At 44.2% G+C, this 23,726-nt stretch overlaps 1 protein-coding gene across 9 annotated transcripts in view; it reads left to right on the top strand.

The window, feature by feature from the left end:
* TP53BP1 (tumor protein p53 binding protein 1) overlaps nucleotides 1–23,726 on the top strand; it is a 69,318-nt gene that overhangs the window by 40,512 nt on the left and 5,080 nt on the right. For 5 of the 9 annotated variants that reach the window (XM_060401841.1, XM_042235340.2, XM_042235339.2 and 2 more), the window contains 7 exons: nucleotides 2,201–2,684; nucleotides 6,237–6,389; nucleotides 17,041–17,312; nucleotides 17,950–18,099; nucleotides 18,394–18,824; nucleotides 21,293–21,484; nucleotides 21,899–22,114. In XM_060401841.1, coding sequence (XP_060257824.1) covers nucleotides 2,201–2,684; nucleotides 6,237–6,389; nucleotides 17,041–17,312; nucleotides 17,950–18,099; nucleotides 18,394–18,824; nucleotides 21,293–21,484; nucleotides 21,899–22,114 — 1,898 coding nt within the window. The remainder of the gene's footprint in view (nucleotides 1–2,200; nucleotides 2,685–6,236; nucleotides 6,390–17,040; nucleotides 17,313–17,949; nucleotides 18,100–18,393; nucleotides 18,825–21,292; nucleotides 21,485–21,898; nucleotides 22,115–23,726) is intronic. The other 4 variants (XM_060401844.1, XM_060401843.1, XM_060401842.1 and 1 more) reach the window with 1 other exon arrangement.

The raw sequence follows: 23,726 nt of genomic DNA, 5'->3' as shown, positions 1-23,726 counted from the left end.
CTGCATTGGCAGGGGGATTCTTTACCACTGAGCCATCAGGGAAGCCTGTGGTTACTGTATATTGAATGCAATCTAAAAATACATTAGTATGTAGTTTTTCATGGTATAGTAACTCACTGGCCTTATGATTTATTTATTATTTTTTGATTTTAAATTTATGTTTTAATTGAAGGATAACTGCTTTACAGAATTGTGTTAGTTTCTGCCTAACATCAACTTGAATCAGCCATAGGTATACATATGTCCCGTCCCTTCCACCTGCCTCCCCACCCCACCCCTCTAGGTTGTTACAGAGCCCCAATTTGAGTTCCCTGAGTCATACAGCAAATTCCACTGGCTATCTATTTTACATGTGGTAACGAAAGTTTCCATGTTGCTGTCTCTGTACATCCCATCCTCTCCTTCCTCCCTGCACCCTGCGTCCATAAGTCTGTTCTCTATGTCTGCGTCTCCATTGCTGCCCTGCAGATAATTTCATCAGTACCACCGTTCTGGATTCCATGTATATGCGTTAATATACAATATTTATTTTTCTCTTTCTGACTTAATTCACTCTGTATAATAGGCTCTAGGTTCATCAACCTCATTAGAACTGACTCAAATGTGCTCCTTTTTATGGCTGAGTAATAGTCTATTGTACGTATGTACCACAGCCTCTTTAGCCATTCATCTGTCTTTGGGCATCTAGGTTGCTTCCATGTCCTAGCTATTGTAGATAGTGCTGCAGTGAACATTGGGGTACACGTTTCTTTCTTAGTTTTGGCTTCCTCAGGGTGTATGCCTTAGTAGGATTGCTGGGTCCATATGGTAGTTTTATTCCTAATTTTCTAAGGAATCTCCACACTGTTCTCCATAGTGGCTGTATCTTTCCCACCAACAGTGCAAGAGGGTTCCCATTTCTCCACATCCTCTCCAGCATTTATTGTTTGTAGATTTTTTGATGTTGGCCATTCTGACTGGTGTGAGGTGATATCTCATTGTAGTTTTGATTTGCATTTCTCTAGTAATGCGTAATGTTGAGCATCTTTTCAGGTGTTTATTAGCCATCTGTATGTCTTATTTGGAGAAATGTCTGCTTGGGTCTTTTTTCTACTTTTTGATTGGGTTGTTTGGTTTTCTGATATGAGTTGTATGAGTTGCTTATATATTTTGTAAATCCTTTGTCAGTTGTTTCATTTACTATTATTTTCTCCCATTCTGAAGGTTGTCTTTTTACCTTGTTTATAGTTTCCTTTGCTGTTCAAAAGCTTTTAAGTTTAATTAGGCCCCACTTATTTATTTTTGTTTTCATTTCCATTACTCTAGGAGGTCGATCATAGAGGTTCTTGCTGTTATTTATGTCATAGAGTCTGAACTTAGGATTTATTAAAAAGACATGTACATTTTCTACATGAACACAGTTACATTAAATATAATTAGTTTATTTAGTCTGTAAGTAGATTTTTGCAATTAACTGATTGCGAGAACATTCTTTTGTTGAAAGTGAATTTATTAAGCACTTACTTTGCACCTCAGGGCTTCATGGTATCTGGTTTGTAGGAGACATTTATCAAATGCTTGTGGGACACATAAATAAATCACTGATAGCCAAATGGGAAGATTAATGAAAAGGAATACTCTGAAGAACCAAATCATTCTGAAATGGTTTGTTGTAGATACTGCCAGTATAGCTAGCAAAACTAGAATCTCACCTACAACTCTTTCCTTCAAAAATTGGGTTTCTTTTCCTAAAATTATTAGTCAAGAGGGTAATGAACAGTATCTAGAATGCTGGGAGTCATTAAAGGAATGTTAGAACCATTAATAAAGCCAAATGAGACGTCTCGACCTAGGTGATGTCTTTTAAAGTAGATCCCTAAATTGCCCTCATTGTCTATGGCTTCAATAATGGTTTACATCTTTTGTTGACCTTATTTTCCTGTCAGGTTTCAGAGTTCATAGCTAATGGAGAGGAGAAATTTTGTGGCTATTTTACTGTCATAGTGGACTAATCCTGTGTACCATTATTTTTTCACAGGAATGAAATTATGATGAGAAATCTTGTAAGGTGATATACCTCGTCACCTTATTTTCACCCTTCCCTACATTTCTCAGATCATCAAATTATGATTTCCCACTTGACACACGCACACTTACTTGATAGGGTTTTTTTTTGTGTGTTTTTTTTTTAACATGGTTTCTTTATGTGCTTCATTTACAGGGGAAGCTTGCTTCATTTTCCGAGTACGCAAGACGATGAGGAGAAGGGAAAGTTCGAAGGTGACCAAGGGACCAAGCAGAGTCAACAGCCCATGAAGCCCAGTAGTCCTGTCAAAGAGCCTGCTGCTCCTACCTCCCAGCAGATGGCCACACAGGAGCCATCCAGTCCTCAAGGGGAAGCAATGGAGATAGATATGCCAGAAGGCCAGAAAGGAGAGTGGAGTACCAGTCAGGAGAAACCTAGTAAGGCCTTGATTGAAAGGCCCAGCCAAAATAACGTAGGGATCCAGACCATAGAACATTCCTTGTGGGTCCCAGAAACTGTTTCAGCAGCAACTCAGACTGTACAGAATGTGTGTGAACAAGGGACCAGTACAGTGGACCAGAACTCTGGAAGACAAGATGCCACAGTTCAGACTGAGAAGGGGACTGGTGAGAGAGCAGTCAGTGCTCCTGGGGATGATACAGAGTCGCTGCATAGCCAGGTGAGAGAGCACGTAGGGTACCTCAGGGGCCCTGTTTTCACCTTTCTGGATTCCCAGAGGATTTAAGTTGTGCTGCTTCTACTTAACAATAATTCTTGACCGTTTTATACAGACCAGTGGTTAAAAGACAAAAACAGTTTATCCAGGATAAGAGACAGGGTGGTGGAAATTCTGAATAGCTATAGCCAAAGGCTATTTCTACAGTCTTTGGTGCTAGAGTTTGTCCAGTAGGTCTTCACTGGGTGAGAAAGCCAGGAGTATGGTTTGGGTCCTGTGGTACTTTTCTGCATTCAATCTTCTGCTGCCATTTTTCATTCTCCTTTATAACCATCAGAGCCAGTTGCTTCTCCCCCAAGTTGATTTCACTATGGTTCCCAGAAGGAGTAGAAGTGTGAAGGATAGTGTATCACAGCATTGGAAACAGCAGTAACAGGGAGAGTTCCCAGGTAACCAGGGACTGCAGAAAGAGGCCGAGAGTAGATACAGTGGGAAGAAGAGTTTTGGGGCTGATGAATGTGAGGCTGGAAGACCAGGTTTTTAGAAATAGAGTAGGGATGTGTAGGAACTAGTGAAAATTGAGGGGGTAAATGTACATGCTAACAAGAGGAAGTTCATAAAATTTCATTAGTAACCGTGGTTAAATTGCCTTTTCAGTAAAGCATCATCACTTGAAATCTGCCTAGGAAAGCTTTACTAGTGATGTACCTCTCATTTGAATGGTCCAGGTTGTTTGTTTTACAAAAATAATATAGTTCCTATTTATTGAACACCTACAGTATATCAGCACTGTGCTCAAGACAACCCATGAGGTTGGTATTGTTATTCCCATTTCACAGGTAAAGAAACCAAGCTGAAGAGAGGTTAAGTAACTTGCCCAAGATTTTGCCATCAGTAGGTGGCAGAACTGGAATTTGAACTCAGCATATCTGACTTCAGAATCGGTATTCTTTTCATTATGCTATGTTGCTTTTCTATTTTTTAATCATAGCTTGTGTAGTCTTGTTCTGTTTATCCGTGCCTCTCCAAAAATTTTGTTTATATTAGCCTTTTATACTAACACTGTCTGAGACCTAGGACCTTATCAATTCATACAGATTCAAAATAACATAGCCTTTTGGATATAGGAGCTGTAGCACATCAGACCCTATTTTGCAGCTGTTTATTTTACTCTTAAAGTGCTTGTATTCTGCCACATAATAATTTGGTTTCTCTGCCTTTATAACAAGGGTTAAAACTTGTATCTTAAAGACAGCAGTCACATGAATGCCACTGGATTGTGTCTTGCTTTACTCCCTCATATTCTCCCTCTGTCAACTAGGGAAATAATTCCTGCTCCTGTGTCGTGATGATGAGGAGCCAGTGAGTGAGCCAGAATGTTAGTTAAGGCCCAGGCTTTGGAGTCAGACGTCATCTGGATGTCTTGAAAGTTGAATGAGATGAAGTTTGCAAAGCCCTTAGTGCTGGGTGTGACACACAGTAAATGCTCAGTATATACTAGCTGCTGTTGCGACCTATTGATTATTGTTTTAAATGCCACTACTGCAGCTGTTAGCAACACAACCATCACTTAACGCTGTACTACTGCTATGTCATGCAGAGTGAAACAGCACATTTAAAAGCTAGTTCCTCCTGCCAAGGAAAGAAAAGTGCTCAAAAGAGTAAATAGTGAATGGGTACAGAGTTTCAGTTGGGAAAGATAAAGAGTTATAGAGAAATGAATGCAGTGATGTTTATGAAAGTGTGACTGTACATAATGCTACAAACTGTCTATTTAAAAGTGGTTAAAGTCAGTAATTTTTATGTTAAGTATATTTTACCACAATAAAAAAATATAAATGATGGGTACTGTAACAGAAATTGGGATTGGTGTGCCATCTTTTGAAGAGTGATTAGAAAATGATAAGGCTCTATGGACATCTTCTGAATGTTGGTGCTTTTTTATCTCCTGCAGTCTGGGTAGGACTCAGGTCAGGCTCAGAGAAAAAGCATAGGCAGCCTACCTTTGACATTCCATAAATTTCCATTTGTGTGTCAGGTGGGCCTGGAGCCAGGTTTTCTGTGAAATAAAAATGTGGCTTTATTTTCATTTTATCTTCCCTTAATTATAACAAGATCCTCAAGTTACGTATCTTTACAGAAACCTTTCAGAATACTATTTGAAGAGAGTAAGCCTAACTTTGTTTTTATCTGCCTTCTTTCCCTTCTCTTCTTTCTTACTCTATCAGAGATGTTTGTTTAGGTATTTCTCTTTTGATCATTTACCTGGCTGTTGTAACGGAAGACTACAGGGAGGCTTTTGGCTGCATTTTAAGGATACACGTAAAGCACACCAAAAGCTTTTAGACTTCTATGACTGAGGATCTGATCACCGTGTGTGCAGCTAGCAGGTCCAGGCTGCTGTGGTTCTTAGGCAGGGGCACCCTGGTAACTGGTATGTGTGACAGACCAGTACCTTGACCATTCATTAACCAGAGTTGTTTGCATAGACAGAGTTATTTTAAGGAATTGGTTGAATAAGTTTCCATGCACTTTATTTGTATTTATTCACATAATTTTCGTAGATATTTCACCCTAACATGAAGTTGGACTGGGAATTCTTCAGGTAAATTACTTTAGGTAAAATATTGCCACACTGTAATGAAAAACCAGGCTCACCATTATTGCGGTGATACATACAACTCTTCTGAAAGATGCTTGACACTGTCACTGACCTTGACACTGATTGCAGAAAGTAGTATCTGTCTACTGTAGGGGAAATCAGGTGGGAGAAAAAAGCATGTGTTTCCTTTCACAGTGATAGAGCTGTGGGGCAGAAGGGGTGGGGTTGTGGATGTGGATAAATATGATACAGATGTTATGAGAAAACATGTATGTAATAGTTGTCATAAAAATGTAGGGTCTGATTTAAACTATGTAACTGACTATTCTTTATGATACAACTAGATACAAAATCCTAATTTGCTAATGTCCTCTATTTCTGGACACTAGCTCAACTCTTTAGTTCCAGTCTATTATTTGAAATACATTAACTATTTCATATTTAATTCTGGGAGAAATCAATGTGTCTTGCTCCAGGAATAAATATACCATAGTTTTCACTTACGAATGCAAGAAAAAGACTGCACTGAGATTTTCAGATCTTATTCTGTTTTATATAAAGTTCTAAAGAATGCCTTCCTTTTATCTGAAGACCTCTTGCAAGTGTAAATTTTATGCTGATTGGTAAGTCAGCAACAGAATCAGAATTATAATCTCTAATGTGCTTTTAGGGGATCAACATTTCACTTAAAAATCCTAGATATAAGTGCTAGATGTTATGATTTTGATTTAGACTGAAATAGGTTTTTAGGTGAAACTGATAAAAACTCCTCTCACTAGACAGCTGGCCCATCCCTAGTGTTACCCATAAGTGAATAGAAACAGAGCAGCTGGAAAATTCCATCACTCGAGATTCATGGAACCTCTGAACAGTGCTCATCATGAAGAAGTTGACTTGTGAGTCTGCCAGTTTGCAGGGAGGCTCATGCCTGTGCTCTCTGTTTTCTGTCATAGGGAGAGGAAGAGTTTGATATGCCTCAGCCCCCGCACGGCCACGTCTTGCATCGCCACATGAGAACGATCCGTGAGGTCCGCACGCTTGTCACTCGTGTCATCACAGATGTGTATTATGTGGACGGGACAGAAGTAGAAAGAAAAGTAACTGAGGTAATACATACTTGGGTCTATGTGGCAGATTTCTTTCCGTAGAAAAATTACCCTGGTTTTCCGCCTCCGTCCCTCTTCCCTATGCAGCTAGCTGCTAACGCTTCGTTTTCCTTCCTCCTTCTGTGAGAAAGATTTAAGAACTGGGTTAGAGTTCTGTTTTTCCCAACTATGGGTTTGCTGTCTGACCTTCGGTCAGTTATTTGACCAGTCCCAGAACAGTGGTGAGTCTGTCAGGTATAAAGATTTTATGTGTTATTTTTAATCCTTGGAAACTAATGAAGTCTAGAATCTCCAGCTTAGCAGCATGTATTTTCTCATTGTTTCTTACTGTTTTCTCACATGTTATCATTTTTTACTCATTGATCTTGGTCTCCATCCATGTGTGGTTATGAGCCTATAGTAGGAAGTGTACCTTTATTTTTTAGTAGGATTCACTATGAACTCCTTCCCAGTGTCAGCAGAATATTGATATTTATTGACTGTTACAGTGGACAGTGTTGTATGCTACTTTGTTTAGATCTAACAGTGGCTGCTGCTGCTAAGTCGCTTCAGTCATGTCCGACTCTGTGCGACCCCAGAGACGGCAGCCCACCAGGCTCCCCAGTCCCTGGGATTCTCCAGGCAAGAACACTGGAGTGGGTTGCCATTTCCTTCTCCAATGCATGAAAGTGAAAAGTCAAAGTCAAGTTGCTCAGTCGTGTCGACTTTTAGCGACCCCATGGACTGCAGCCCACCAGGCTCCTTCGTCCATGGGATTTTCCAGGCAAGAGTACTGGAGTGGGGTGCCATTGCCTTCTCCAACAGTGGCTGAGGTTAGATTTTCTAGAATTAAAGATCTGGCACTTTTTTTCTTGGTACATATGTTGATATCCGGTACATATGTTAATGTTCTTATTTAATCGCTTACTTATGTCTGACTCTTGTGCAACCCCATGGACTGTAGCCCGCCAGGCTTCTCTGTCCATGAAATTTCCCAGGCAAGAACATTGGAGTGGGTTGAAATTTCCTTCCCCAGGAGGTCTTCTTGATCCAAGGATCGAGCCCATCTGCGTTGGCAGGTGGATTTTTTTACCGCTAAGCTACCAGGGAAGCCCACATGTTAATATCTTGGTGCATACACTGATAAAATATTATGTTTTGCGTTTTCAGTGTTCATTTATGTGATGCACGGGGCCTTCGTTGCTGCTCGTGGGCTTTCTCTGGTTGTGGCATGTGGAGGCTACTCTTAGATGTGGCGGTTTCTCTTACTGCAGAGCATGGGCCCTAGGGCATGCGGGCTTCAGCAGTTGCAGCTTAGGGCTCTACAGTGCGGTCTCAGTTGTGGCTTGCAGGCTTTGTTGCTCTGTAGCATGTGGGATCCTCCAGGATCAGGGTTGGAACCCGGGTCCCCGCACTGGCAGGTGGATTCTTAACCCCTGGAACACTGGGGAAGTTCCTGCAGGAACCATTTTACTAATTGACAAGAGACATAGGTATTTTATTCCTTAGTCAAGCACTTTTTTAATTCTGGCAGCTAGCCATATAGGAGATTGCGCTCTGGGAGAATTAAACTGGTAAATAGTTTAAGTGGAACATATTATTGCTGCTGTTCATTAATGGGCCATTATGGCCCTCATGTCAGAAAGTATTTAATTTTAGTTTGAGAAATTGTCTTATATTCTTTATTATACACCAGATGACAGAAATATTTCTTTTAAAATGCTGGTTTACCTTCAATTTTTAAAAAAATTTATTTTAAATGAAACAAAGATAAATATTTTTAATGATAAAAGGTACAATTTCCCAAAGAAGATCGACATCATAAACCATTAGACACTTTTAATAAGAAAGAAAGATACATAAAGCAAATATCAGAAGAAATATAAGGGAAAAGAAAAAATACATAATCATAGACGTATGCAGAAAAAATAAGAGCATCTTTGATGTCAATAATTTAAATATAATTTATATTAAGCGTATCCTACAGAAATGTATTTAAAATTTTGTATCTCGTGCATTGTTATTTAGATGTCCATAGGACATTTAGAAAAATTGACAAGAAAATAAACATTACTAAATTTCAGAAAGTAGAATTCTTTTTTGTGTGTGTGATTCTCTTATATACATTTGTTATTTTTGAAATTATTTTCTGTTATGGATTATTGTAAGATATTGACTAGGTTCCCTGTGTTATACAGTAAACCTTTGTTGCTTGTTGTATATCTGTTTTTTTAAATTAGAAATCTAGCATTCTAGTCATGCTAAATCAAACAAGTGGAATCAAAATGTCATAAAGTTTTTAGTTAGGCAAAAGTTCATACCTTTTATAAAATATATATATTACATATATGTATACAAAAGCTTTTCTGCTGTGCCTGATAAAGGCTTGAGAAAGAACATCAAAAAAAGGAGATGGAGAAATTGGAAAACATAAACTGAATGAAATAAGAGCACTAAATATGAAACAGAAAAAGTGAAACAAACTAGATAAAAGATCCTCATATAGTCTAGTCGTTTTTAAATGTGGCTGCCCATTAGAAACATATCTGGACCTCTGGCAAAAAAAAAAAGAAAGCAATACCTGGATATTTGTAGTTTTCAAAATAGTTCAAGGTAATTCTGATATGCATATGGATCTTAAAAAGTGATTACAGGTTTTTCTATTAAATGGTAGTTTAGGTGATACAGAATTACATAATTTTTCTGTTGACCAATCATGATACAGTGGTATTAGATGAGTAATAGTTACATAATCACAATAGTAAAAGATGTTTATCATTTTTCATAATCAAAAGATAATTATAAAAAATAAAATATAATTACAGTTGAAAGCCATATGGGAACATGGCTGCTGCTAAGTTGCTTCAGTCGTGTCCGACTCTGTGCGACTCCATAGACGGCAGCTCACCAGGCTCCCCTGTCCGTGAGATTCTCCAGGCAAGAACACTGGAGTGGGTTGTCATTTCCTTCTCCAATGCAGGAAAGTGAAAAGTGGGAGTTAAGTCGCTCAGTCATGTCTGACTCTTCGTGACCCCATGGACCATGCAGCCTACCAGGCTCCTCTGTCCATGGGATTTTCCAGGCAAGAGTAATGGAGTGGGTTGTCATTGCCTTCTCCAGTGGGAACATGATTAACTGTAAATATAAAATAATTACATACAGTTTGGGGGGGAGGTCAAGCAGAGTGATGTGGTAAGTAAGTGGAAATGCATACAGGCACATGTTTTCATCTGCTCAGCCAGTCTATGTCTTTGGTTGTTGCATTTAATCCATTTACAATTAAGGTAATTATCAATATGTATGATCCTGTTACCGTTTTCTTAATTGTTTGGGGTTTATTTTCTGTAGGTCTTTTCCTTCTTTTGTGTTTCTTGCCTAGAGAAATTCCTTTAGCATTTGTTATAAAGCTGGTTTGGTGGTGCTGGATTTTCTTAACTTTGCTTGTCTGGAAAGCTTTTGATTTCTCCATCAAATCTGAAAGAGAGTCTTGCTGGGTGGAGTCTTCTTAGTTGTAGGTTTTTCCCCTTCATCACTTTAAATATATCATGCCTTTCCCTTCTGGCTTGTAAAATTTCTGTTGAGAAACCAGCTGATAGCCTGGTGGGAGTTCCCTTGTATGTTGTCATTTTTCTATTGTTGCTTTTAATATTTATCTCTGTCTTTAATTTTTGTCAGTTTGATTACTGTGTGTCTCAGTGTGTTCCTCCTTGGGTTTATCCTGCCTGGGACTCTGCTTCTTGGACTTGGTTTGTTTGTTTCCTTTTCCATGTTTGGGAAGTTTTCAGCTATTATTTCTTCAAATATTTTCCTCTGGTCCTTTCTCTCTTCTCCTTCTGGGATCTGTATAATGCGAATATTGGTGCATTTAATGTTGTCCCAGAGGTCTCTTAGGCTGTCTTCATTTCTTTTCATTCCTTTTTCTATATTCTATTCTGTGGCAGTGATTCCCACCTTTCTGTCCTCCAGATCATTTATTTGTTCTTCTGCCTTAGTTATTCTGCTGTTGATTCCTTCTGGTGTATTATTCATCTGTTTGTTTTTTCTTTAGTTTTTCTAGGTCTTTAGGCTTCCCTGGTGGCTCAGATGGTAAAGCGTCTCTGTCTACAATGTGGGAGATCCAGGTTCGATCCCTAGGTTGGGAAGATCCCCTGGAGAAGGAAATGGCAACCCACTCCAGTACTCTTGCCTGGAAAATTCCATAGACGGAGGAGCCTGGTGGGCTGCAGTCCGTGGGGTCGCAAAGAGTCGGACACGACTGAGCGACTTCACTTTGTTTCTTTCTAGTCTTTGGTAAATGTTTCTTGCATCTGTTCAAGCTTTGCCTCCATTCTTTTTCTGAGATCCTGAATCATATTCACTATCATTATTCTGAGTTCTTTTTCTGGAGCCTTGCCTATCTCCACTTCATTTATTTGTTTTTCTGGGGTTTTATCTTGTCCCTTCATCTGGGACATAACTTTCTGCTTTTTCATGCTGATTAACTTTCTGTAATGTGGTTTTGTTTTACTCACTGTGTGATTGTGGTTATTCTTGCCTTTCTGTCTGTCCTCTGATGGAGGAGGCTAAGAGGCTTGTGTAAGCTTCCTGATGGGAGGGACTGGTGATGGGAACACTTGGGTCTTGCTCTGGTGGGCAGTGCCTTGCTCAGTAAAGCTTTAATCCAGTTATCTGCTGATGGGTGGGGTTGAGTCCTTGATAGGTGTTTGGCCTGAGGTGATCCAGCCTTGGGCTCTATGGTAGTAGGATTAATGGCGACCTCCAAGAGGGTTTATACCAAAGGGGACCTTCCCAGACAGCTGCTGCCAGTCCCCCCTGTCCCTGTGGTGAGCCCCTGCTGACCCACGCCTACACAGGAGACCCTACCACACTAACAGGTAGCTTTGGTTCAGTTTCCTGTGGGCTCACTGCTCCTTTGCTCTGAGCCTTGATGCACAGAAGGGTTTGTTTGTGCTCTCTAAGGCTGGAGTGTCTGTTTCCTCCAGTCCTGTGGAAGTCTTTATAATCAAGTGCCACTGGCCTTCAAGGTCAGATTCCCTGGGGATTCCCAGTCCCTTTGTTGGATCCCCAGGCTGGGAAGCCTGACGTGGGGTTCAGAAATTTCACAACAGTGTGAGAACTTCTCTGGTATTACCATTCTGCAGTCTGTGGGTCACCTACCCGGTGGGTATGAGGTTTGATTTTTTAGTGAGTGTGCCCCTCCTACCGTCTCTTTGCGGCTTCGTCGTTGTCTTTGGACATGGGGTATCTTTTTCTGGTGGGTTCCAGCGTCCTTCTGTCTATGGTTGTTCAACAGCTAGTTGTGATTTTGGTGCTCTCGCAGGAGATGAGTGCATGTTCCTCTACTCCACCATCTTGAACTGGAACACTACCTTCAATTTTATGTTTACAAAATTGTTTTCAATGTTATTACCATTTTGGAGAAATTACGAACTTAGCAGCTTTACAGAAAAACAGTTTGCTTTCATGACAAGGTTTTGTAGCTGTTGTAGTCTACTCTGAAGTCTGTGCCAGGTGCTGTTTTAAGTGTTACACCTATTCATTATTTCATTTATGAGGCTTTATAAAGTATATATCTGGAAACAGTAGGCTTGTTAGATATTCTGAGAGGGAAAAAAATTCCGTGGTCGTAAATATTAAGTTTGAGAAAACACCAAGAACTGTAACCATCCCTTCCCCCATTGTGGGAATTCACAATGCATATTACATTAAAGACCTTAAGAAGTCTTACAGTAAAGATACTTATTTTATTGTGTAACCCAAACTTACTTGACCATTGAACACTTTTTACAGTAATGTTTGTTATATCCCTGTGTTATATAGTTTGGGAAACACTGCTGTAATTAAATAAAATAATAATAGCAGCTAACATTTATTGCAGTTGGTGATGGACAGGGAGGCCTGGTATGCTGCAGTCCATGGGGTCACAAAGAATCGGACACGACTGAGCAACTGAACTAACTGAACTGAACATTTATTGGTCACTGGCTATATGCCTGGCACTATTCTAAGGACTTTTAAGTGATTTACCTTAATTTAATTCTTACAACTAAGGTATGAAGTACCTTAGGGTATGAAGTACCCTGAATTCTCATTTTACATTCAAGAAACTGAGGCATAGCAAGTTAAACTCACTTGCTTAATGCTATATAGCTAATGAACAGAGGAAGTGGCATTTATTCCCGGCAGTCTGATTCCAGAGCCTGCCTTCCTGACTGCTGCAGTGTGCAGTCTCTTAAGAGTGACAGGGACGTGTGTCAAAAGGAAGGTCTGTGTAGGAGTTGAGAAGAGGAAGAAACTCATTTGAAGGGAATTTTGACAAATCCTTTGGGTAAGGGCCAGAAAGTAATTTAGTTCAACATTGAAGGTTTTAGATATTGAGAGATTCAGGGAAAAGGACATTCCATTTAAAAAGAAGCCTTGGGGGGCAAAGGCACAGAGGCAGAAAGTAAAGAGAACACAGGTGGGAACAGTCCAGTTGGTAGCCAGGCTAAAGATGTGAAAGTGGACAGGTCAAGGTCAGAGGATTCTGGGAACTTCCCCTCATCTCTTGTAGCCTTTGATTATCATCTTTTATTCATTTATTTACCAGCAACTTCTCTGTTGCTGTGTTCCTAGCAGTACTATGAAGATAAAAAGACAGGGTCCCTATTCTCTTAGGAGCTTACACTTGGCGTGCAAGCAATCCAGAACTGTGGTCGCTGCAGTAGAGAGGTGGGAAAGCTGTGTTAGAAAGAGGGCGTAGAGCCTGTGAGTGGACCTGAAGGCGGCTGAGAGGCCTCACAGCAGATGTGTGCTCAGGAGTGGGGCAGAGAAGGGGCAGGGGCGGAGGATGCTGGAGGCAGAGTGAAGACGCTTGCCCGTGTTGTAGACTCTGTGGCGTGCTTAATGAGTATTCAGGATGCAGCGAGAACGAAAGGGTGGGGACTGAGGAGAGAGGATGCTCTTGAGGTTGCTCAGGGCCCAGAGCACGAGGCTTTGTATACCATGGTTGTATACCAGAGTTTCGATTTTTATCTTTGATTTTTTTTTTTTAAGATTTTTATCTTTTATGTGATGGAGAGCCTTTAAAGAATTTGGGGGAAAGGAATGATATACTCAGATTTGCATACTGGGAAGGCCTAATTGGAGCAGTGGAACAGTTGATTGGAACAGGAGAGGTTAGAGGCAAAGTTCAGACCAGAGGCAGCGAGTGTCAAATTTGGGCAGTAGCAGCAGGGATTGAGAGGAGTGAAGCAGATGTAAAATACATAAAAAACATACAGAAGGTGAAACTGATGGGCTGCTGAATTCCTGACCGCAGGGGTTATGGCAGAGGGAGGGACCATATATGATGCCTGGGCTTTCTGCTAGGGCAGATAGATGTGTGCTCAGTTGCTCAGTCATGTCCTACTCTTTGCAGCCGTTTGGACCGTAGCCCACCAGGCTCCTCTGTCCGTGGGATTTTTTTGGTAAGAATACAGGAGTGGGTTGCCATTTCCGCTTCCAGAAATCTGCCTGACCAGGGATCGAACCCACGTCTCCTCTGTCTCCTGCATTGTAGGCAGATTCTTCACCCACTGAACCATTAGGGAAGCCAGATAGATGGTGGTACTATTTACTGCTACTGCTACTGCTAAGTCACTTCAGTCGTGTCCGACTCTGCAACCCCGTAGACGACGCCCACCAGGCTCCCCTTTCTGTAGGATTCTCCAGGCAAGAACACTGGAGTGGGTTGCCATTTCCTTCTCCAGTGCATGAAAGTGAAGTTGCTCAGTCGTGTCCAACCCTCAGCAACCCCATGGACCGCAGCTTTCCAGGCTCCACCATCCATGGGATTTTCCAGGCAAGAGCACTGGAGTAGGGTGCCATTGCCTTCTCCCGGTACCATTTACTGGGAGAATATAAATAGGACACAGGTTTATGAGAGAAGATCCTTCCTTCAGTAAATATTTATTTAGAGCCACTTCTGTGGCAGGCACTGTGCTATTTGGAGGATAAATCCAGGAAAGAAGATGGTTGCTACTCTGTCTTACTGTGGCCTCTGTATCTAGGAAGAAGGACACACAGGAAAAAGAACAAGCAAATACATTAAAAAGATCTTAACAGGCCAACTTGGAGCCTGGACCCAAGTCATTATAAGAACAAGGCCTGAACTTCTAAATGTAAGGTCGGACCCCGGGGGGCCATGATGGGCCGCCCTTTCTCTCCCCCACTGGGGGTGGGCGGGGGGAGGTCTCTAACGGAAGGAGCCTCCCAGATCCCGGGGACCAATGACAGCATACTTTGCCAGCTAAAGCCGCCCCACCCCAGCCACGTAGAAGGACCTGTCAGCCCGCGACCTATCTGAACCCCCGTCCATCTAGCCTGACCATCCCTCCAACGAGCGTATAAAAGCCACCCACAACACGGTCTGGGCGTGGACTTCCTCGACCTGCCTCGTTCGGGTCCGGGAACCCCACCCGGGAGTGCTTCGCCATTAGAAAGCCTGTTAGACACTCTTTTCGGGGTCCTGGTCGTCTTTACCTAACACTAAACAGTTGCAAAAGCAGGTGTAGGTCACTGCTGCTCTTTGGGTCTCCTTTCCAACTGAGAAGCCACCTGGAGTTCCAGCCCACTGGGCTGGTCTTGCCCCTGCTCGCTTGCTATGTTCACGAGGAGTTGACTTAAGTTCTGGGCTCCCAACACATGCTTTAGTTCAGTGACCTTGGCAGATGATGCTGATTCAGATCTGGCTAGAGTAGGAGATAAATGATAGGAGATGGTGAATGGAGAGGGGTGAGATTTCTGGAGATGGTGCAGGTTCTGGTAATAACGCTGGTGAATGAAGATGCTGGGGTAGAGGAGAGGAAAAGGTTGATGGTGTGATTAGATCAGGAAAGCTTGTTGCTGGATGGGTCATCTGTTGGTTGTTAGCCTCAAAAATGATCATGAAAATAGGGGGAGACGGGGAGGCTGTGAACCAGGTGTAAGGTATTCATGCATGAGAGGGATTGGGAGGGTGTGGGTGAGGTAAGGAGAGAGTTTAACGGAACCACAGATAATGGTTTGTTTGGTAGGAGCAAGAAGTAGGGAGGTAGAAATGATCTGTTAATGGCAATGGGGAGCAAGGAGGCCTCTTATCTCCAAATTCTTTTTTTTTTTTAATATTTATTTCTATTTATCTGTTTGGCTGTGCTGTCTTAGTTGCTGCACGCAGGATCTTTAGCTGTGGCATGTGAACTCTTAGCTGCAGCGTGTGGGATTCAGTTCCCCAATCAGGGGTTGAGGTTTGGTTAAGGAAAATCAGCCCCTGCTAAAGAGAGCTGCAAGGGATGTGAGAGGCACTGGGGTCGTCCAGGATTCATTGAAGGCAAGGAAATGGAGAGGAGTTTGAGTTTTAGAGGGGTTAAGATACACGTGTCCCTGGTATATCCAAGGGTAAGAGTTCAGTAGGCGTTTGTATCTGAGAGCTTAGAGCTGAGTCATCATTGTGTTGTTGGTAGACAGGTCAGAATAAGTCGTGTAAGACTGGCCAAGGAAAATACGAAGAGTGAGGAGAGAAGTGAGAACAGACTCCTGGGAAATACTAATTTAAAATGAATAGGCTGAGGAAGAGGAGCCAAAAACAAATATAAGTAGAGCTAGCTAAACAGGTAGAATGAAAAGAAGGAAGAGTGACTTTATAGATTTTAGAGAAGAGATTTTCAAGAAAGGAGTCAAACATCATCATTTAATCAGCAGTAGTGTTTAAATGTGTGTGCCTGTGCACGTTGAGTACCGTCTCCCAGAGAGACAGTGCACTCTCTGAGCGGGGGTCTGTCCTCTGCTTGTCTCTCCCATCTTCTCTCTGGCAGCCAGCATGGTCCTGCACGGACAGTCTATAGAAGGAAGGCAGATGGGCAGCAGCTGCCCTGTAATCTCTCAGTTCTGTGCCCAGAGAGGACACTGCTGGTCGATTCTAGAACCTTTCCTTATTAAGCCTGGGCATTAGCTTCAGAGGGTGCTTCAGACTGAGCTCCAGGCAACCACTACCAGTCCATCAGAGCAGGCACGGGAGTGAGATAGAGTCAGTTTGATATTCCTCTCCTCTGTAGGTATCAGAAATTCAAATATTTTGCTTACTATCTTTTTGGTCTTCATTTTTATAAACAGTAATACCATTATATATCAGTTTTTGCCTGTGATTTTTAATTTCCTTAATCGTGTATTGAAATACCTAATTTCAAACAGCTTGTCAGGCCACCCACTGCTGTAATCAGGTACCCATAGGGCTCCTGACCACTCTTTCTCCCCCTCTAACCTGCCTGCTTCCCTGCCTTCCTTCACCTAGAGCGTTACCTCTTTTCTCTGCGTTGGAATCCTTGCTGGCATCTCAGCAGCCAAAGGTTGTGAACTTGTCCAGTAAAAAGATGATTTAACTTAGCTCCAGTAATAGAGGTCCCCTCCTCCTGATCTAGTACCACCTTCGTTTACTTATTCTATTGAAGTATATATTCCCTATAGAATGCACAGGTCTTAAATGTTCAGTTCAGTGGTTTTGACAATGTCACCACTACTCAAAGCAAGATACAGAACATTTCCATTATTCCAGAAAGTTCCTTCCTAATTCCCAACTCTAAACTGAAATTTCTCGCCCTCTAGGACTGTCCAGTCATCACAGTAGCATTATGTTCTTGTGGCGTTTCTAAGCCGTTGTACCCTTTCTTCCTTGCAGGAGACCGAAGAGCCGATTGTAGAGTGTCAGGAGTGTGAGACGGAAGTCTCCCCTTCACAGACTGGTGGCTCCTCGGGTGACCTGGGGGACGTCAGCTCCTTCTCCTCCAAGGCCTCCAGCTTACACCGCACGTCAAGTGGGACAAGCCTGTCTGCCATGCACAGCAGCGGCAGCTCGGGGAGAGGAGCCGGACAACTCAAAGGGAAAACAAGCGGGACAGAACCTGCCGAGTTTGCCTTGCCCAGCTCCCGAGGAGGCCCAGGAAAGCTGAGGTGCAGACAGGGTCTCCAGAGAGAGAGCCACTGCAGGGGCAGGGTTGCTGACGTGTTAATATCACGGGAAAAGGGGAGTCACCGGAAGTCCCCCCATCCTCCTCCCCTTTTCATTCCTCTCCTGTTTGGGGCTTGCATGGGAGGTAGGGTGGGGCCCTGTGGGAGGTAGACTTCCTGAGCAACTGGAAAACAGGTGAGGGGACCTTGGGAATGCTGGCCCAGGCTCCTGCCCCTCGCCCCCCACTTTCTGCAGCTTGTGGGTGCTTTGGTTGGGAGCACAGGAAGTTTGGGGTAGTGGCCCCAACCTGACACGTTCCCTAGCTTTTTGTTTTCCTCTACAGGTACCCAGAGCCTGAAGTACAAGCGAAGGCAGGGCAGGAGTGGATGTGCTGTCTTTGAGGGCAGCAGTAGGAAGCTTTGTCAGGAGGGTCTAGACTGGCATGTAGAAGGACGCCCTTTACTTGTTGTCCTAACTCTCGCTCCCAGCTCATTTGGTGGTGGGTGTGTGGACCAGCTTCCTGCTGCCCTGGAGGCTCAGCCCTTGGTGGCCTGGCACGTAGTCTGAGGACCAAGGGGAGACTGTGAAGAAAGGATCCAGTAGCAGGCGCTCTCAGACTAACCTGTCTTCATTCTCTAGTCCTAGAAAAGGGGTCAGTCAGACAGGGACGCCAGTGTGTGAGGAGGATGGTGATGCGGGCCTTGGCATCAGACAGGCAGGGAAGGCTCCAGTCACGCCTCGTGGGCGCGGGCGAAGGGGCCGCCCGCCTTCTCGGACCACTGGAACCAGGTACCCGGGTAGTGTGAGATACACTAGTCTGTGACTTGTTCAGGAAAAAGGGAGTAGAGAGAAGAGAGGGGAGCAGAGAGTATGTGGGGTGTCAGGAGGGAGAAGAGGGGCCCACACTGACTGGGGAGTGGGCCGGGATCAGAGTGAGGCCCCTGAGACACCAGGCTTCTGCCTGCGATGGGGTTAGCAGCGAACGGGCTGGACACCCATGGCCAGGGGAGTGGGAAGATTGATAGATCCGTACTGCTCTTGGCTCCTTCTCACTGCCTTTGCCTGTCTCTTATCTCACTTTAGGGAAACAGCTGTGCCTGGCCCCTTGGGCATAGAGGACATTTCACCTAGCATGTCGCCGGACGATAAATCCTTCACCCGTATTGTGCCTCGAGCGCCAGACTCCAGCAGACGGGCAGACACGGGTGCTGGTGCTTTGCGTCGAAGTGACTCTCCTGAGATTCCATTCCAGACTGCTGCTGGCCCTTCAGATGGCTTAGATGCCTCCTCTCCAGGGAACAGCTTTGTAGGGCTCCGTGTTGTAGCCAAGTGGTCATCCAATGGCTATTTTTACTCTGGAAAAATCACACGAGATGTTGGAGCTGGGAAGTATAAGTTGCTCTTTGACGATGGGTACGAGTGTGACGTGTTGGGCAAAGACATCCTGCTGTGTGACCCCATCCCCCTGGACACGGAAGTGACCGCCCTCTCGGAGGATGAGTATTTCAGTGCAGGTACTGGAAGCAGCCAGAGCCCTCCTAGCACCTCCATGGCCCTCCACCACCAGCAGCACTCCCTCCAGCCTCTGCTCTCCTGTGCCCTCTAGTCAGGAATTCCATTCCCGACACTGCACGCTCTCACCCTTGGCTGCTTTGCTGTTCTTTGTTCCCCTTGTTAATTTTTGAATAAACTTCGTAGTTTGGAAAGAGTGTATAGACACACAGCATCTGCAACACGCAGAGTACTGATGGCATAGAGACGGCCCCTGTGCCCCTCAGCCAGCTATTGTCAGCATTTTACGTTAGCCTGGGACCTGTGTCAGGATGAGAATCTGCCTTGGCACTTTACCATTAACTCAGTTCCTGACGTGATTTCCCCAGCTTTTCCGCGTCCTTTTTCTGTTCCAGGATCCAGTTCAGGATTTCTGTAGTGCCTTTAGCCCTCACACATCTCTTGTTTTCGGATCTGTAACACTCCCTGAACCTTTTCTTGTTTTTCATGACCCTGACGGTTTTGAGGAGTACGTACTGGTCAGGTATTTTTTGCCTGTCCTTCAGTTTGGGTTTGTCTCCTGTTTTCTCTTGGCTAGGTTGGCGTTAGTGAGTTTCTGGAAAGCATGCTGCAGCAGTGCAGGCTCCTCTCCCGGCACTGTGTGTGGGAGGGGGTAGGCGACGGCCAGGGCACCTCTGGCGATGTCCACCTTCATCGGCGGTGAGGGTGACGTTCGCCAGCTTTCTCCAGTTAGTGTTTTCCTTTGCCGTTTTCTGTTCTTTCAACTCTGACTTGTAAACTTCCTGCCTTTCTTGGTGGGAACCTTAAGTTGGTGAGAGCGGCAGATATATTAAGATCTTTGTGCTTGGGAAAAAGTTGTTAGTGCTGCGTTTGTATGTCTGCACACTCACCGCTTACTCTCTGGTTTGGAAAAATCATGCTTTTTTTTTTTTTTTTTTTTTTAAACTAAACCAGCCAGTACCCTGTACTGGTGATGGTGAGAGATTTCTGTCTGTCACGACTGTCTCATGTGTCCATTCTTTGAATGTATTGCCTCTTTTCTATGAGGTGATTTGGAGATACATGTTTCATTGAGCTCGCCATTTAAAAGCTTCTTTAATGGGGTTTTTGGGAACAGTGATGGGGTACAGTGGGCAAAAATGCGTCGGTTGAAGCCTCTTCAGACTTTGTTGTGTTTGGACTCCTCAGTAGTTTGCTGTCTGCCGCTTTATTTATTGTTAAATGAACCACCTCCCCTTCTAGTTCCGGGTAACACTTAGCTTCACTTAGCATCAGTAGCACATGGATTGAGATCTTTATGGCCTGTGACTTACATTGTTTGTGTCAAATGCATTCATTCCTCTTTCTCTCTTAAGACAGAGCTGGTTTTCTACCCTCCGTGAATTGTGGCATTCAGGGGAAGGGGACTCTGGGTCCCATTTATTGAGGCTGTCTACTGATGTTAGACTAGACCTCTTCATTAGTGTGAAGGGTATTCTTGACCTTGGCCTTCTTTGTGCTCTTGAGGATTCAGTGTGGTGATAGAGATTTAAGCCAGGGGATGAACAAGCAAGGGGAGAGAGAGTGACTCTGGCAGAGGTAAAGAGAGAACCAAGGCCTGCTTTCTCCTTTTTTTTTTTCCCCTTGGTACATGCTGTGGGTTTCTATTAGCCCTTCATTCAAGCACTGGGCCAACAGGAAAGAATACATTGATTTTTCTCTTCATACAAATGAGAAAGTATTCCCATTAGTGCCCTGTTTTTATATTTGTATTTATCTTTACATAGGCATCTTTTTCATAGCATTGGAAACAGGTCTTGCCCACGATCACACAGCTTGGTGGCAACAGAATCCGGCCTAGACTCAGATCTCCTGAATTTTAGCCCAGTGTGCTTTTGTGCCCCACACTGAATTCCTTTTAATCTGGAGGCCTTGTCTTTAGGTCCTGAATCAGAGTGAGATCAGAGAAGCAGATAATACAGAGGGAAGCTCAGCGGGGAGAGGCAGGATTTATTTCCTTCCTTTCTCTGCTCTGTATTTCTACTTCGATTTTGCTACACAGACACATGCTTTCTCTTGAAATGATGTCATCTTTCATCTGTGACTTAACTCAAGAATTGTCATCCAGCCTCCAAACAAACGAAGAAGGGAAGGTTTAGTAAGTTATAATGGGACCATTAAGAAACCACATGCATTTCATTTTGAGAACCATTTGAATTGCTAACAAGCCATAAAGGCTGGCTTTAGGAAGCTTAATTTTATAACTAGAGGGTCCCTGCTGCTGGGAACTTTCATGTTCCAATCCCTGGATGGTGTCTGCATGCATCCTGCGTGGTGGTGGTGTGTGGGCCTGATGGCTAGGAGTTTGCTCAGTCCTAACCTCCGTCCTGTCTTGGACCTCCTATAACTCCCTGATTCAGGCCTGCTCTCAGTAGATGTCGAGCAGCCTAAAGAAGCTGCTTTTATGTGTTTTTTTTTTCCCCCCACCCAGGAGTGGTAAAAGGGCACAGGAAGGAGTCTGGAGAGCTGTACTACAGCATTGAAAAAGAAGGCCAAAGGAAGTGGTATAAGCGGATGGCTGTCATCTTGTCCTTGGAGCAAGGAAACAGGCTGAGAGAGCAGTATGGCCTGGGCCCATATGAGGCAGTAACGCCTCTCACCAAGGCAGCAGATATCAGCTTAGGTAAGACCTTGGCTTCCTGAACTACTGCCAACGGACCCCTGGCCTGCTTGTGGGCAGAGTGGTGGCTTTAGAGCAGTTAGTAAAGCTTCCCTCAGTCTTACTCCTTTGTGGTTTATGAGATGGAAATGAACTCCCATATATCAGGAGCCACTGCATGTCTCTTGTTTCCTTGCCAGGACCCAATAGTAAGTCCTCAGATTTTTCTGGCCTCCCCAGTTGTATAAAGGACCAAACACACTTTAGTCATGGCAGAAGCTGAAACAGAAAATATGGTGGCCTTGGAAGAGGCTTCCTGCCCATGTGGGAGGTGAAGGAGAGGGTGTGGTGGTTTTTAAATCAGGCTGTGATCAGCTTCTTAGAGGTCAGGGCCTCAGACCATGGGAGATGACTTGCCTTTGGCTCATTGTATTGCAGACAATTTGGTGGAAGGGAAACGGAAACGGCGAAGTAACATCAGCTCCCCAGCCACCCCCACCACTTCCAGCAGCAGCAGTACAACCCCGACCCGAAAGGTCACAGAGAGCCCTCGTGCCGCCACGGGGGTCCCCTCGGGTAAAAGAAAGCTTGTCACTTCTGAAGAGGAGCGGTCCCCTGCCAAGCGAGGCCGGAAATCTGCCACTGTGAAACCTGGTGAGCGCTGCCTTTTACCCCCTTCTCCCAGAGACCTCGGCGGAATGCACGGTCAGCTGCTGGAGAGGTGGAGCCTGGCATGAGCGGGGCTCCTTCCTGATTACTGAGTTGGCGCCCCCACACGCCCACCTCTCCATCTCCCAGCAGAGCCCAGTCGGGTGCCAGGAAGGAAGGCAGGCTCTGATGGGAAACATCCCTCAACGCCTGTGTCGGTTCTGGGAGGGAGGAAATGTAATGGATTTTAGGCAGACTCACAGGAGGTGCACCTCTTTCTGGACCTCTTCCTTTACCTGGCACCGTCTTCCTCTGGAAGCTCTGCTGCCCTCTCCCTTGTGCTCAGGATCCCCTGGCTTTCCCACATGTCCTCTTGAAAGCTGGTACCTTAGCCTGTATCTCCCCTTTCCATACTGACCCCCAAACAACTCCTTTCCGGTCCCTAAAGCTGCATGTTTATAGAAGTTCAGTCCATCTGTTGTTTACTGGGTCTGTGCTGTGACCCAGCCGTGGCCTCTGTGGATGCTGAAGACACAGGCAGAGTCTTCGCTGTCTGCCCCAGGGCGCTGTCTTAGTCTAGCAAACTGAGGAAGTTGGTTGTCGTCGCATGTCCTGGCACCTGGCACTTTTGTTTCCTGTGTCTTCTCCGTATCTGTTTAATATCTCTGCTGTGTTTCAGGGTATGTAAAGCATGGAATTCAGTACTTCATACATTTTACCTTATACAGTCTCTGTGAGTTACAGGTGCTAGAATTCATTTTCTAGTTGAAGAATCTAAGGCAGAATGTTGGTTTACTTCCCAAAGTGACACAGTCATCCAGAAATCAGACTTAGGCATTCTGACTGTGAAGTCCAGGCTTGTGCATGCTACATCAGACTGTTCTCTTGCTGCTGGTTTTATTTTAGGGAGGCATAACCTGACTGTCATCTTAGCCTCCCAATGAGCCAGGATTCAGCTTCTCCATGCCAGGTATTTGCTTTTTTCCTCGAGGACTTACTGGGCCACTCCAAGCATGGGTGTTCTGGGAGTCCTGGACTGGCTGGTTCACTTCCCACTCCCAGGTGCTGGAAACTGGGGCAGGTGAAGCAGGCTGTTTTGATATGGTTCTGTCAACACATAAAAGCACTTTATTACCAAGGATTCTGTGCACTGTTCTGGTGAGGGTCAGGGACGGGGGAAGTATCTGCTGGGGACATTTCTTGGTGAACCCACTCTTTTAAAGGCTGCCTCAAAATAGCACTAGGCTGGGAATGTGGGCTGAAGGTTTCCAATCATTTTTCACTTTCACTTTGTGTTAGAATCACCTTTTCTTCAGGTGACTTCAGAAGCTTTTGATTTGGTTCTATAAAAACAATGCTAGTTGTGAAAACAGTGTATACATTGTTATGACTGTAAAATTTAAATACATAGAATTCCTCTGCACTGTTAAAAAAAAAATTTTTTTTTTTTTTTGAGCCAAGTGGCATGGCTTGCGGGATCTTAGTTCCCCAACCAGGGATCGAAACCCGGCTCTTGGCAGTGAAGTCATGGAGTCCTAACCACTGGACTGCCAGTGGTGGTTGCCCATAGGATGGGTCTTTGGTTAATAGCTCAGAAAAGTTCCGCAGGACATTGCCT

This window comes from Ovis aries, chromosome 18, assembly GCF_016772045.2.
Source record: "Ovis aries strain OAR_USU_Benz2616 breed Rambouillet chromosome 18, ARS-UI_Ramb_v3.0, whole genome shotgun sequence".
Classification (NCBI taxonomy): Eukaryota; Metazoa; Chordata; class Mammalia; order Artiodactyla; family Bovidae; genus Ovis; species Ovis aries.
The sequence above is the reverse complement of the archived record's forward strand: the minus strand, read 5'-3'. Positions and strand labels throughout refer to the sequence as shown.